Here is a 15,231-nt window from a genome sequence, read left to right as displayed (position 1 = left end):
TCTCTGATAAAATGAATTCATTTGGAAAGGAAACAACCTATGACATATTCTTGCAAAAAACTGGATGAAGTAGAGCCACATATGTGATGGATAAATCTAAAAAGCATAGTGTTGCGGTGGAAAAACTCAATTGCATGTACCGTAGGATACAATTTATGTAAAGTTTACCAAAAAATCTAAAACTATTCTATACGTTGTCAATGAATATATGCATATATATTAAAAATATGAACGCGTGCATAGGAGTAGAAATCCAAAATGCTAACAGACATACGAAAAGATGCTCAAAACCATCAGTAATAAAACAAGAGAGAATTGAAATAACAGCAGGTGCCACTTTACACTGAATTACTCTTGTCAAAAACTAGAAAACTGAGTAATATCAAGGGTGGGTGCTGAGGAAAGGATACAAGAACCCCCGTGAACTGTTGGTTGGAGTGTGGAACGGGACGGCCTTTGTGGAAAGCAAACTGCCACATACATATCCAGGACCCAGCAATTCTGCTCCCTAAGAAAGAGACACACAAGTCTCTACCGGGCCAAGCATGAGGGGGTTCATTGCAGCATTATTACCAGTGGGAGTAGTGTGGTGAGGGAGTTGGAAGTAGCCTGACTGCCCTGTCTGGGGAGGAGACAGTAAACTGTGGAGGATGCACACCAGAGGGGCCCCAAGCAACTCTCAGACGCCATGGACTCAGTGTGCCCGGAGTCACATGGACGGACCTTAATAAAACTGTGGTGCTCAGCAAGAAAAGTAAGAATAGGATGAGCTATTTAACACAATCATGGGTATGTCAATTAGAAAAGACATGAGCAGGAAATACTGGGATCCCTTTTGCAAGAACCCACTCAACCAAAAAAGATATATATGAGAATATTAGAATGTTTGCCAGTGGGGGGAGGGGCACCGAAAGAGACTAGGATATGGAGATATGAGGAAATACATTAAATTTAAATAAAGGGGGCTTCCCTCGTGGCGCAGTGGTTGAGAATCCGCCTGCCAGTGCAGGGGACACAGGTTCGAGCCCTGCTCCAGGTAGACTCCACATGCCGCGGAGCAACTAAGCCCGCGAGCCACAACTACTGAAGCCCGCGCGCCTAGAGCCCGTGCTCCGCAACAAGAGAAGCCACCGCAATGAGAAGCCTGCGCACCGCAACAGAGTAGCCCCTGCTCGCCGCAACTAGAGAAAAGCCCGCGTGCAGCAGCAAAGACCCAATGCAGCCAAAAATAAAATTAATTAAAAAAAAACCATTCACTTAAAAAAAATTTAAATCAAGAAGTATCTTGTGGGGGATAATGAACTATAAACTGAGGGTGTGGGATTAACGCAATCCAGGACACCTGTGATCTGAAAAGGAAGACGAGGGAAGGGTGTGGAGGAGGATGAGTCCCAGATTTATCTATCTATCTATCTATCTATTTATTTATTTATTTTTGGCTGTGTTGGGTCTTCATTGCTGTGCGCGTGCTTTCTCTAGTTGCGGCGAGCTGGGGCTACTCTTTGTTGCACTGCGCGGCCTTCTTGTTGCGGTGGCTTCTCTTGTTGCGGAGCACAGGCTCTAGGCGCGCAGGCTTCAGTAGTTGTGGCACACGGGCTCAGCAGTTGTGGCTCACAGGCTCTAGAGCACAGGCTCAGTAGTTGTGGCACACGGGCTTAGTTGCTCCGTGGCATGTGGGATCTTCCCAGACCAGGGGATCAAACCGATGTCCCCTGCATTGGCAGGAGGATTCTTAACCACCTCTCCACCAGGGAAGTCCGAGTCCCAAATTTAGTAGTGAAGTTGTCTCTGGGGCGGGATCAGGTGGCTTCAAATGCCGTCTGCAATGTATGCACCTTAAGAAAACGATCTGCTGTGAATACAGAAAATACTTAGATTTGACAAAGCTGGGATGTAAGGATGTAGCTGTAGGTTACATTATCCCAACGTTTTCTTGTATAGTTGAATTTTTTTTTTTTTTTTTTTTTTTTGCGGTACACGGGCCTCTCACTGTGTGGCCTCTCCCGTTGCGGAGCACAGGCTCCGGATGCGCAGGCTCAGCGGCCATGGCTCACGGGCCCAGCCACTCCGCAGCATGTGGGATCTTCCCGGACCGGGGCACGAACCCGTGTCCCCTGCATCGGCAGGCAGACTCTCAACCACTGCGCCACCAGGGAAGCCCAGTTGAAATATTTTATAATTAAAAAGTTTGAGAAAACTTTCCTTTCACCACTGCCCATGGAAAACAAAACATCCTAAGAATAAATACAATGAAAATATGTTACTATTAAATTCTAGTGAGACACTGAGGCCTGTTGAAACCTGCTCTAAGCAAGAAAGGGGAGATGTTTAGGACACAGTAGCATGAAATTACTGAGCCTTTCTCCATGGCACCTTCAACTGGTTAGAAATGGCTCATCTTCTCGTCATATGAATTTTGTATCATTTCATGCCATTTCATCTCATGTCCATGGAATGTCTAAAATTATCTCATGTGCCCTCTTTCGAAAACACCACTTTTAACACATTGAATATGTTTCTTTTGAAAGGATCTACCCTCTTTAGAATAAGGCATTGGAATAAAAAAAAATACAGAAAAGTGCACTTATCGTGAGTGTACCGCTTGATGAATTTTCACAATCTGAATATCCCTGTGTAACCAGCGTCCAAATCAAGAAAGAGAAGCCCCCTTCCTGTCCCCCCGCCTAGTCACATGTTCCCAAGGGTAACCACTCCCTGACTTTTATCATTCTAGATTGGTTTTGCCTGTTCTAGAACTTCCTATCTAGAATCATACAGTGGTAGTCTTTTGAGTGGCTTTTTTTTCATTTAGCGTAATGCTTTTGAGATTCATCCCAGTGGTTGCGTGTATCCATAGTTCGTTCCCTTTTGTTGCTGAATAGTATCCATTATATGCATGTACCATCATGGACTTATCCATCCTCCTGTTAAGGGACACTTGGGTGGTTTCCAGTGTGGGGCTGCTATGAATACACTCACAGCCTTTGGTAGACGGAAGTAGGGGAATTTCCAGGGACAAATGGCCGGATCATAGCATAGGCATATGTCATCTTTAGGAGATCTTGGCGTTGTGATTTTTATCATCAACCTTCTGAGCATCTGAGTAATTAGCACTTCAAATTTTATTGTTTTGAAGACTAGCTTATATAAAAGTAAGAAAGAATAGTGAAAATTCAAGTTTGACATCAAAACACACTGGGTTCTTGTTTCAGAACAAAATGAATCCCTTTTACAACAGGTGACATATGCCTCCATTGATGAAAATTTTTTGCTTTTATCAGACATTTTATATAACTTCCAATTGCTTATAGTTATCAACTATTTGAAAATAAAAATATTTCATATTATTAGCATGGTCCTATTATTTTGCAAGTTACTTTAGCTAAAACTTATAAAATGTATTTGACAGGTTATATACATTATTAGAAAAACTATTTTAAATGTATAGTGGATTGACTAAAAATCAAATTATCCATTTTAATCGGAAAACATCTCATGAGTCTTATTACCAAGCCAGTATCTTGACGATTGAATTTTAAGTTCCATTTGTTTGCCCATTTCTCACTGGGGAAAGCCAAAGCACAGAGAGAAAACCAAGCAAATGCCCTAGCTCTCCGGGTTGAAAAGTTCTGGGGAAGGCCGGGCCCAAGTCACCCTTTTCGCCTGCAGGATCAGCCTTTTGACACTAGGGGGCGCCACCGGAGAGACCGTGGGCTGCTCCGGAGCACTGCTGGTGAGGCGCGGCTGCCCACTGCACACCAGGCCCGAAGACACCCTTTGCAGATATCCCCGCCCTCAGTTCCCACCGCCGCCCAGGAAAGTGGTCTGATGGTACCCATTCTGCAGATGGGCAAATGCACACGCCAGGTCGCGCGGCACAGAGTAGGCAGAACTGGGATTTGAACCGAGGTCTCTTCGATCCCGCAAACTGAAGACATTTCCACCCACGGCTCCACCTCGCTGTGACCCTGCTTTGTCCGCGCGTGTGTGGTGATGGTGGGGGGGCCTCCCACCAAGCCCATTCAGGGTGCCCCTCCCTTTTGCTTGCACACTCCTCTCCCCGCTTGCTCGTTGAACACTCATCTCAAAATCCCGTCACACACGCATCTCCTTCCATCCATCCCCTCAGCGCAGAGACCGAGCACCAGCGTCCCGATCATCCCTCCCACTTGCCTCGTCTCCTCCCACCTCCCTGCCTCATCCAGCTGCCCTTGCCTGCCTGGGTCCCTGCCTAGACCTCCCCTTGGGCTCCCAGCCTTGGAGAGGTGGAGCCACCCGTAGAGGATGCAATTCTGGGATTGCGGACACGCGTGTGTTTTTTGTTTGTTGGGTTTTTTTTTAATTATTCATTTATTTATTTATTTATCTGTGGCTGTTTTGCTCCCGGGCTTCCTTTCTTCTAGTTCTGGCGGCGGGGGGAGGGGGGGGCGGGGGGAGGGGGGGCGGGGGGGGCTACTCTTCCTTGCGGTGCGCCGGCTTCTCATGGCGGTGGTTTCTCTTGTTGCAGAGCATGGGCTCTAGGCGCATGGGCTTCAGTAGTTGTGGCTCGCGGGCTCTAGAGCGCGGGCTCAGTAGTTGTGGCGCACGGGCTTACTTGCTCCACGGCATGTGGGATCTTCCTGGACCAGGGCTCGAACTCGTGTGCCCTGCCTTGGCAGGTGGATTCACTGTGCCACCAGGAAAGTCCCCTCACGTGTGGGTTTGACTTGGATCTCTCCCTCCTCCCAGGAAGGCCCTAGTCCTGAGGAGAGACATCAGGTGGTGCACTCGCCCTCTCCACCCCGCCCCCCTCCACCACCATGACAGACTGGGAACCAGAGGCCCCTGCATTTCACCTTGCTCATGTGGCCAGATATTAGCAAAATCTGGAATTTCAGGTCTGTAAATCACTTGGGGGAGGGGTCTCATAAAACTGTTCTCCCACACTGATCTGCCGGCTTGACCTCTTGTCCCCTCCTCCAGACACCCTCCCCCCTTCCAGGAAACTGGCCCAAGGAGGGGCCTGGGCATATATAGGGAGGCACTGTGGGAGGGCCTGGCCAGAGAGGCTTCAGGCAGAGAAGGTGAGGACGGGGCTCTGGGGGTCTGGATGGGCAGGGGCAGCTGGGGAGGTCTGAGGCTAGGGGTGGGGGGCAGCCCTGAGCTCTGGCCAGTGACTGCCCCACCCAAGGCTTCATTTCTTCTTTTTTATTTGGCCAAGCCACTCAGCTTGTGGGATCTTGGTTCCCCATCCAGGGATTGAACCCATGTCCCCTGCAGTGGGAGCGTGGACTCCCAACCACTGGACCAACCAGGGAACTCCCTCCTCCTCTGTAAAATGGCCCACTGCTGGGGTTGTGGGAAGCTGGGCGCACTTGGTACTGGCTTGGGCCCATCAGAGAGCTGGCAGCAGCCCCTGGCAGCTGGGGTGTGGAATGGGGCAGTGGGTCCTCTCCCGGCCCCTGCCTGGCCTCATCCCGGCTCGTGTGTCCCAGGCAAGACTATGGCTTCTGCAGCAGCAGCAACAACAGAGAAGGGGTCTCCAGTTGTGGTGGGTCTGCTGGTCGTGGGAAACATCATTATTCTGGTGAGACATTCCCTGGGGCTGGGAGCCCAGTGGGCGGGTGAAGAGGAGGGGGGCGGTCCTGAGCCTGGGAGTGGGACAGCTGAGGGCTCAGGACTCACCTAATGGCCAGTGTCGCCTGGCTCTCAAGTCAGAAAAGCCCCGATTCGAATCCCAGCTCTGCCTCTCCCCAGCTGTGTGACCTTGAGTAAGCGACTTTACTTCTCTGTGCCTGTTTCCCCATTTATAAATTATGTCCACACTGTGGGCATTGTTGTGTGGATTAATCCATGTATGGCCCTCAGCTCAAAAAAAGTGCTTGACCAGTGCCAGCTATCATCATTAACATGATTATGGACGTAAGGTGCCCGACTGGTGCACAGGAGTCCAATAGTAATGTATAATAACAATGTCTTTTAATTACGTGATACCTGTACATGGCTCTGGAGCCAGACAGCCTGGGTTCAAATCCCAGCTCTGTCACTTTCTATTGTGGGACTTGGGGCCAGTGATGTAACCTCTCTGGGCCTCAGTGTTCTCATCTGTAAGATGGAGATAAAATAGGAATGCTGAGAGGATAAAATGAGTTATTGGATTTGTGCTTAGGCCAGAATTTGGCACACGTGGTTGCTCTCTGTGTTGGCCATAACAGCAGTAGTGCAGGAGAGCTGGTAACAACGATGATTATCATACAGAAAGCAGTTTCAAGGACCAACACACACAGTAAATACTCTATATGAGAGTTAGTTTGATTGTTGGCAAAGGTATCCACTGAGCCGTCTTCCTCTCTCCTTGTTCCCCATCCCAACAGGTAACCAGATTTTTATTTTCTCCAATATTTCTTTAAGCAAATACAAGCAAATAGGAACCTATATACCTATTTTCTCCCCTTTCTTGCCCCAAACGTAGCTCATTCCACACCCTGCTCCGTGCCTCCCATTTCCTCCTGTGCACATTCTCTGTCCACATGAGTCCTCAGACAGCCTCCCTGTCCTTTTCCACAACCGCCCAGCCCTCCATTATGTGGCATCCTGGCTCCTTTACCCACGGTGCTGCGGGGAATAACCTTGTGGGTGTGTGATTTTCCTGCCTGGGCAGGTGTATCTGGAGGATTGACTCCTGCAAGTGGAATTGCTGGATCAAAGCGTTGATGCTTTTGTAATAGTTCTGGCCATGGCCAGGCTCCCCTCATCAGGGAATAGCAACGCTCTTCAGGGGAGGCGGGCTAACCTAGCGTCTCCTCGGTACCAGTCATGAGCGCCAGGCTTTGCATGTAGCGTCTCTTTGTATCCTTGAAGCCACTGGCAGCTGGGGTGTGGGTGGGGGCGGAGATCTGGCTGGGTCCTCCCTTCCCTCATGGCCTCCTGCCCACCTTCATCCCTGCTCATGGAAGGTGACATCTTTGCCACTCTTACTATGTGCCCACTTTACCAAGAGGGCAGTAGAGGCTCAGAATGGGGAAGGCCCTTCTCACGGAGACTCATGGAACCGTGGCTGCTGCCCCTGTGCAGGCCTTGCTAACCGGCTGCCCTGTCCAGCTGTCAGGCCTGGCCCTGTTTGCTGAAACGGTATGGGTGACCGCCGACCAGTACCGCGTGTACCCACTGATGGGCGTCTCGGGCAAGGATGACGTCTTCGCTGGTGCCTGGATCGCCATCTTCTGCGGCTTCTCCTTCTTCGTGGTGGCCAGCTTTGGTGTGGGCGCAGTGCTCTCCCGCCACCGGTCCATGATGCTCACGGTGAGGCCCCAGGAGGAAGGGATGGGGACGGCTGGGCACAAAAGTCATCCTCACAGAGTCGTAATAACAACCACACCGCAGCTACTAGTGTGTGTTCCGCATGGTACCACGCTTGGGCCTCGTGGCAATCAGGTCAGTTAATCTGCCCATAACCTAACAACCTAGGCTCAGCTGTTACCCCCATTTTGCAAAGAAAACTGGGGCACAGGGGAGGCAGGGAAGGCAGCTCTGCCTGGGAGGATGGCTCTTAAGTAACAGGACTGGGATTTGAACCTCAGCTGGTTGGTCTCCAGGGTCTGTGCTCGGGAGCTCTGTTGATAACAATGACAATAATAATAGCACAGCAACCATTTAATGAGCGCTCACTGCATTCTACGTGCTTTACATAGATTAGTTCATTTGCTCCTCACAACCCACCGTGAGGTACCGTCATCACCTTCATCATCATCATCATCTTCATGGCCCATTTGACAGAGTTGAAACTGAGGCTCAGAGAAGGGAATCCACTTATCCAGGGTGGCACAGCAAGTGAGTGACAGAGCCAGGATTTAAACCTGAGCACTTCAGTGCTTGAGCCTAGGCTCCTAATCTCTGCCCACAGCAATAACCCACACTCCCCAAGTACCTCTCACGTTCTGCCACTAGGCTAAGCAGTTTAGAAAATGAGCTCCTTCAATCCTCCCAGAATCCGTCTGAAGTTAGTGCTTCTCTGCCCATTTACCAGATGGGGAAACTGAGGTTCAAAGAGGCCCACAGCCCAGATGATAGGGAGACCAGGGATTCCAATCCTGGCCCCACTGACACAGAGCCAACGCTGGGTTTTCCCCAGCTGAGGGCTTTTTGGATTCCCAGGAGCAGCTACTTATCCAATCCACAAATGTTTATACAGCAAGAACCGTGTGCCAAACCCTGCGCTGGGCGCTAGGCTATTTTGTGAGCAAACCATAAAAGCCCTTGCTGTGGGGGAGGATACTCTCATGGGGGAGACAGTGACCAGGCAAGGGAGAGCTGGAGCTGGGGATGGGAAAGGGAAGATCTTGCAGGCAGAGAAAGTGAAGACCCGGGGCGGGGGCTGGTGGGGGGGGTGCGGGGGATTGATAAGGGAGTGAGCCGCATGAGTATCTGCAGGAAGAGCATTCCAGGTGGAGGGAACAGCAAGAGCAAAGGCTCTGAAGCCAGAGGGGACAGGAGTTCAGTGTGGCTGGAGCCAAGTGGGGGTGAGTGAGTGAGTGAGAGGAACTGAGGACGGACAGGGGAGGAGAACAGCAGCCAGGGGGTGGGGGGGGAGGTTTGCTGGCCTTGAGGGGAGAGAGGGGAGAGAGCGGAGGTGGGCCTATCAGGTGGACCTGCAGGCCTTGGTAAAGGCTTTGGCTTCTCTATGAGTAACGTGGAGCCATGGAAAGGCTCTTTTCCTTTCCTTTTCTTCTTCTTTTTTTCTTTCTTTCCTGCATCTAGTTCTCTGGCAGAACAATTTAACCAAAGTCCTAAAAGTTCACCCAACTAGTAAAAGAAAAAAGGTCTGTGTCTGTCTCTCCTATTAGTTTGTCATTAACTAAGACACAGATTTTTTTTTTGTTATGGGAAATTTCAAACAGACTAGAGTGAACGGCACGATGCCCCCTGTGTACCTCTCACCTGGTTTCCACAATATCACCCGCACATCGTCCCCTCTACCCCTACCCTCTGCCTGCCCACATTTTTCTTTCCTGGGGTATTTTGAAGCACATTCCAGACACCAGGTCACTTCCCTGTGAATAGCTGCGTGCACATTTCTCTGAGTGATAGGACGTGGTTTTAAAGCAGCCAGGCATGCGTGGCCACATCATCTCGTCCGGGCAGCGGAGCTGGCACGCCCACACCCCAGCCCTGTTGCTTTCAGGGGGAGGGGAGGGGACAGCTGAGGATCAGAAAAATCATTTTCATTAAACACCAATTAAAGAGCTCTTTCAGGTTTGGGTTTTTTCTTTTTTCTTTGCGGTACGCGGGCCCGTCACTGTTGTGGCCTCTCCAGGACCGGGGCACGAACCCGTGTCCCCTGCATAGGCAGGCAGACTCTCAACCACTGCGCCACCAGGGAAGCCCAGGTTTGGGGTTTTTTGTTTTGTTTTGCTTTCCCCAATCACCATACTGCGGGCACATCGTGCAAAATTCACCCCAGTCCCTTCCTATCTATCTTCCAATACCCAATCTGTGTTCAGATGTCCCTGGTTGTCTCAGGAATGTCTTTCTTTTTTTCTTTTCTACAGTAGGCATTCATTTTACTGCATCCAAGCCAACAGTTAACAGTTAAGGGAATACCTTACATATTTTTGTTGATTGCATTGTCCTGTAACGTTTTATTTTTAAAAATTTCAAACATACAGAAAAGGTAAAGACTTGCACGGTGAACACCTGTATATCCCCCACGTAGATGTTTCCATTCACATTGTCCTATACTTTTTTTTTAACATCTTTATTGGAGTATAATTGCTTTACAATGTTGTGTTCGTTTCTGCTTTATAACAAAGTGAATCAGCTATACGTATACATATATCCCCATATCTCCTCCCTCTTGCGTCTCCCTCCCACCCTCCCTATCCCACCCCTCTAGGTGGTCACAAAGCAACAGCTGATCTCCCTGTGCTATGCGGCTGCTTCCCACTAGCTATCTATTTTACATTTGGTAGTATTTATAAGTCCATGCCACTCTCTCACTTTGTCCCAGCTTACCCTTACCCCTCCCCGTGTCCTCAAGTCCATTCTCTAGTAGGTCTGCATCTTTATTCCCATCCTGCCCCTAGGTTCTTCATGACCTTTTTTTTTTTTTTTAGATTCCATATTATGCGTTAGCATACGGTATTTGTTTTTCTCTTTCTGACTTACTTCACTCTGTATGACAGTCTCTAGGTCCATCCACCTCACTACAAATAACTCAGTTTCGTTCCTTTTGATGGCTGAGTAATATTCCATTGTATATATGTGCCACATCTTCTTTATGCATGTCCTATACTTTTTTAAAAATTGTGTTTCTGGGAATTCCCTGGCGGTCCAGTGGTGAGGACTCGGTGCTTTTGCCACCAGGACCAGGTTCCATCCCTGGTCGGGGCATGGCCAAAAAAAAAAAAACTGCATTCCCATCACGGATCCATCCCTTGAGGGGTGTGACTCCACAGGCTTTGCCCTGCCAGGGCTGTCCCTGTGACCCTCCCTCCGTCTCTGTGCAGTACCTGGTGCTCATGCTCACCGTCTACATCTTTGAGTGCGCCTCCTGCATCACGTCCTACACCCACCGAGACTATGTGAGTCGGGGGGAGGACAGGGGAGGGGCATGACTTCCAGGGGGAGTTTGGTGAGGGTCTTGGGCCGGCAGTGGAGGTCGATCTCTCTCCCCACCCAGCCCCGCTGGACCCTGTTCTTCCCGGCCCACTGCAGATGGTGTCCAGCCCATCCCTGATCACCAAGCAGATGCTGACCTTCTACAGTGCAGACTCGGACCAGGGCCGGGAACTCACCCGCCTCTGGGATCGCATCATGATTGAGGTGGGTGAGGGTAGGCAGGATGGGTGGGGAGGGCTGGAAGAGCTGAGGCTCTGACCAGGTCTCCCATTATGGCCCCCATTAGGGCTCCCATTATGCCCACCGGTAGATGATATCCACTCCTGTGGTTCTTATGAGGGAGAGGCTCTGGTCCTTGCCATTTTTGGGATGAAAACAGGCCCAAAAGAGGGAAAGTCACTTGCCCAGGGTCATATGGTTGGTAAGGGGCAGAGCTGGGATCCAAACGTAGATCCAGAGCCCCTGCTCTTAACCATTGCACATGCTGTCTTTTTTTTTTTTGGCTGCGTTGGGTCTTCACTGCTGTGCGTGGGCTTTCTCTAGTTGCAGCGAACAGGGGTTACTCTTGGTTGAGGTGCGCGGGCTTCTCATTGCGGTGGCTTCTCTTGTTGAGGACCATGGGCTCTAGGCACGCGAACTTCAGTAGTTCCGGCACACAGGCTCAGTAGTTGTGGCGCACGGGCTTAGTTGCTCCGCGGCATGTGGGATCTTCCCAGACCAGGGCTCAAACCCATGTCCCCTGCATTGGCAGGAGGATTCTTAACCACTGGGCCACCAGGGAAGTCCACACCTGCTGTCTTAATAGTAACAATAGTAATAATAATAACAGATGGTGGTCCAGTGGTTACGACTCCATGCTTCCACCGTAGGGGACACGGGTTTGATCCCTAGCTGGGAAACTAAGATCTGCATATCAGCGAGGGAGCTGCCAAAAAAAAAAAAAAAGAAGAAGAAGAATTGTTCAATTAAAAAAATAACAACAGGGCTTCCCTGGTGGCGCAGTGGTTGAGAATCCGCCTGCCGATGCAGGGGACACGGGTTCATGCCCCGGTCCGGGAGGATCCCACATGCTGTGGAGCGGCTGGGCCCGTCGTGAGCCATGGCCGCTGAGCCTGCGCGTCAGGAGCCTGCGCTCCGCAACGCAGCAGTGGGAGGCCTGCGTACCACAAAAACAAAAACAAACAAACAAAAAAACATTAAAGAGCACTATCTTTTGTTTAGCGCCATTCAAAGCACTTTCAAGCTTATTTAATCCTCACAACCAGTCCATAAAGAAGATCAGCTCTTTAGCAGTGAGGAAACCAAGGCAGGAAGCTGAGGGTTTGCACGAGGTCACGCAGCTGGTAGGTCACAGAAACAAAAGGACTCAAACCCAGGCTGCCAGCTTCCAGAAGCCACGTTCTTAATTAAACTCAACAAGATACGGCAGCACAAGAGGAGAATATTGAGGACCCAAGGGAAATTGAGGTTCTCGTTTGGTTCGTCATGCAGCTAGCCTGGACTGAGACCCAGGTTTGAAGGAGCCTATGTTTTCATCATTTGAGAGTCACAAATTAAACACCCACGGGGGTCAGGAGAAGCCAGAAATCTGCCTTTTGGTGTCATTTACCTCAGGTTTTGTTGACAACTAATTAAAAAAATTTTTTTTTCCAATGAATTTTTTTTTCAAAAAATATTTAAAATAAATCACGAGTGTGGGTTTGAGCCAAATCCCCCATCAGCCTCGGGGTGCTGGGACCAGTATCTTCTGCTCCTTTGCCCACACACAGACACTGCTGCCCCTCTTCGAGGAGGCCCAGGATGTGGGGAAGTGCAGGCCAACCTTATCCTTCCTCGCTGTGTGACCTCAGGGGAGCGGCTGTCCTCTCTGAGCCAGAGTCCTCCTGACCCCTGCCTCTCTCTCCAGCAAGAGTGCTGTGGCACGTCAGGTCCCATGGATTGGGTGAACTTCACATCAGCCTTCCGGGCCACCACCCCAGAGGTGGTGTTCCCCTGGCCCCCGCTGTGCTGTCGACGGACTGGCAACTTCATCCCCCTAAGTGAAGAAGGCTGCCGCCTGGGCCACTTGGACTACCTGTTCACCAAGGTGTGTCTCCTCCCCCCTGCTGTGTCTGTCGGTCTCTCTGGCCCTCTCTGGTTCTTCTTTTTCCCTCCCTGTCTGTCTGTCTGCTCCTCCCTCCCATCTGGCTTTCTCCTTCTCTCCCCTCCCTCTGACTCTCTCAACTCTCCATCTGTCCCTCCCTCCCTCTGCAAGTCAGCAGGATGAACCCCGGTTCCGGTTTGATCTGATCCAGACCTGGCGGCGCCCGAAACTTTTCTCAGGTTGTCTGGGGATAAAAGCAACAATAACAGTATCAGCAGCACAACACCAATAACAACCAACATTTATTGAGCTGATACTTTGTACCAGGCCTCCTTGTAGGTGCTTTAAGTTTTTACCTTATTTAATTCTCACCACAGCCTTATGAGGTAAAGGTTATAATTACCTCATTTTATAGATGATGAGCCTCACTAGTGATGGATGGAGTTGGGATGTGATTTCAGGCAGTCAGGCCCCAACCAGGTGCTTCAACTCCTGCAAAGGGAGTGCAGAGGCAGAGAGAGAAACCAGAGGAGGAGAACCGGTCCCCTTCGCTGCCTGGGGGCGCTCACCGTCATGCCTTAGATCAGGTGTCACGGAGAGGGGAGCCTGTATGCAAACCATCGCCGCCACCAGAGTCTGACAGCCCTTCCTTGTACCCTGGCTCTCTGCAGAGCGCTCACATGCATCATCTCACAGCATCACCACGACTGCTTTCGGAGGGCAGTGCTGTCAAAGATCGCCATTTCACAGATAGCAAAACTGAGGCTCAGAGGGTCAGAATCCTGGCTAGGCCCCATAGCCAACAAGCGGCAGAGCCGGCCCCCAGCTCCATCCCGCCTGACTCCAGGGCACACACCCAGAACCTTTGTTCTTGACTGCTTCCAAGTTGGGCCAAGCAGGGGTCTACATGAAGGCGACAGGTGTGGGGCTCTGGGCCCACTCAGCCTTACCTCCAAATGAGGAGCTGTCAGAACTGGACTGATCCTAAAGGCATATTTCAAATCCTTGGAACTTGGGGGCAGCATGGAAAGCCAGCCCAAAACAAAATCACCCTCAGACTGTCCTAGGCACCATCGGGGCAGCACCTGCTTGTGCAGGGCCTGGGTTAACATCACATCCCTGGCTCCCTGAAACCGCCCTGGGAGGGAGACACTGCCGTGATCCCCAGGGTGAGAAACCCACTTCCTCATGGTCCCACAGGTAAGAAAACCAAGGCTCGAGGCAGGAAGTGACTTTCCCAAGGGCGCCCAGTGACTCTTGCTTTCAGCAGCCAGCCTCCCCAGGCATTTTTTCAGACCCCCATGTTCCCCCTGCCCAGGGCTGCTTCGAACACATTGGCCACGCCATCGACAGCTACACGTGGGGCATCTCATGGTTTGGGTTCGCCATCCTGATGTGGACGGTGAGAGGCGGGAGCCTGTGGGCTGGGTGGGATGCGGCTGTGAGGCTGGGGCGCCCCTCACCTGCCTCCTCCCCTCCAGCTTCCTGTGATGCTGATGGCCATGCGTTTCTACAGCACGTTGTGAGGAAGAGAAGGGAAGCCCACGTGCACACTCAGCTCCCCTGCCCCTGCTCCCTCCAGCTGCGACGCTGCCCCACCTCTCCCTTCCCCACCTCCTCCACCCTTCCCTCCCTCCACTCCAAAGTTTTTTTGTTTGTTTGTTTGTTTTTTGCTGTACTCGGGCCTCTCACTGTTGTGGCCTCTCCCGTTGCGGAGCACAGGCTCCGGACGCGCAGGCTCAGCGGCCATGGCTCACGGGCCCAGCCGCTCTGCGGCATGTGGGATCTTCCCGGACCAGGCCATGAACCCGTGTCCCCTGCATCGGCAGGCGGACTCTCAACCGCTGCGCCACCAGGCCCCTCCAAAGATGTTTTACCAGGTTTCTGAGCCCTGCTGGGAGTTGGGGTGCCCTGAAACCCCTGGACATGTGTGCACGGACCCTTAGACCTTAACCCCATCTCACTTGGCTGATTCCTGGCCCATCTTTCAGTATCAACTTGAAGTCCTGTCCTGGCGGGGGGACCCTTCCCTGATCTTACCACCCCACTCGCGGATGCCTCTCTAGTAGCTCCCTGAGCTCCTTCTTCATGCTGGATGTCGTCACCATCACTGAGTAGTTTGTGATTGTCTATTTAAGCTCTGGTAGACTGGGACTGCCATGAGGGGAGGGACAAGTTCTGTTATGGTTACTTTAATATCCCCAGTATTGCCTGGCACAGGGCTGAGCATGGATATTCAATAAATACTGCTTGAATGAGTTAATTTGTTTTCTTCGGAGGCCGAGGCGAATGAACCAGAACTCTTCCAATGGAAGTGGCAGAAACCCAACTGGCATTGACTGAAACACAAAATAGAAAGTATTGGCTCATGTAACTGAGTCAGTAAGGCTAGCTTCAGGCATGTCTGGATCCAGGGGTTCAGTCTGGGTCTCCAGGAAACCTGCTTCATTCTCAGGCAGGATTTCTCTGGCGACACCAGACTTACATCTTTATAGCTAGGCAACAGAGCAGCGAGAAAGGGCCTCTTTCCCAATAACCTTTGCCAAGGTCAG

At 51.0% G+C, this 15,231-nt stretch overlaps 1 protein-coding gene across 1 annotated transcript; it reads left to right on the top strand.

Annotated features, from left to right (window-relative positions):
- Positions 1-4,796: 4,796 nt before the first annotated feature.
- UPK1A (uroplakin 1A) lies at positions 4,797-14,312 on the top strand. Its single transcript, XM_060130795.1, has 9 exons — positions 4,797-4,877; positions 4,963-5,063; positions 5,475-5,566; positions 7,081-7,281; positions 10,485-10,559; positions 10,693-10,800; positions 12,503-12,682; positions 13,998-14,081; positions 14,161-14,312. The coding sequence occupies exons 1-9, from the start codon at positions 4,843-4,845 to the stop codon at positions 14,203-14,205; spliced, it is 921 nt and encodes a 306-aa protein (XP_059986778.1). The 5' UTR covers positions 4,797-4,842; the 3' UTR covers positions 14,206-14,312.
- Positions 14,313-15,231: the final 919 nt, after the last annotated feature.

This window comes from Lagenorhynchus albirostris, chromosome 19 (assembly GCF_949774975.1).
Source record: "Lagenorhynchus albirostris chromosome 19, mLagAlb1.1, whole genome shotgun sequence".
In the NCBI taxonomy this organism is placed as follows: Eukaryota; Metazoa; Chordata; class Mammalia; order Artiodactyla; family Delphinidae; genus Lagenorhynchus; species Lagenorhynchus albirostris.
This window is presented reverse-complemented; position numbering and strand designations above follow the sequence as displayed.

Excerpts from the sequence above, each read along its gene's own strand:
- UPK1A (XM_060130795.1), top strand. The coding sequence starts at position 4,843 with ATGTGGCCAGATATTAGCAAAATCTGGAATTTCAG. Across the intron at positions 5,064-5,474 it reads AGAGGCTTCAGGCAGAGAAG|GCAAGACTATGGCTTCTGCA; the intron begins GTGAGGACGGGG and ends CGTGTGTCCCAG. Across the intron at positions 5,567-7,080 it reads TGGGAAACATCATTATTCTG|CTGTCAGGCCTGGCCCTGTT; the intron begins GTGAGACATTCC and ends TGCCCTGTCCAG.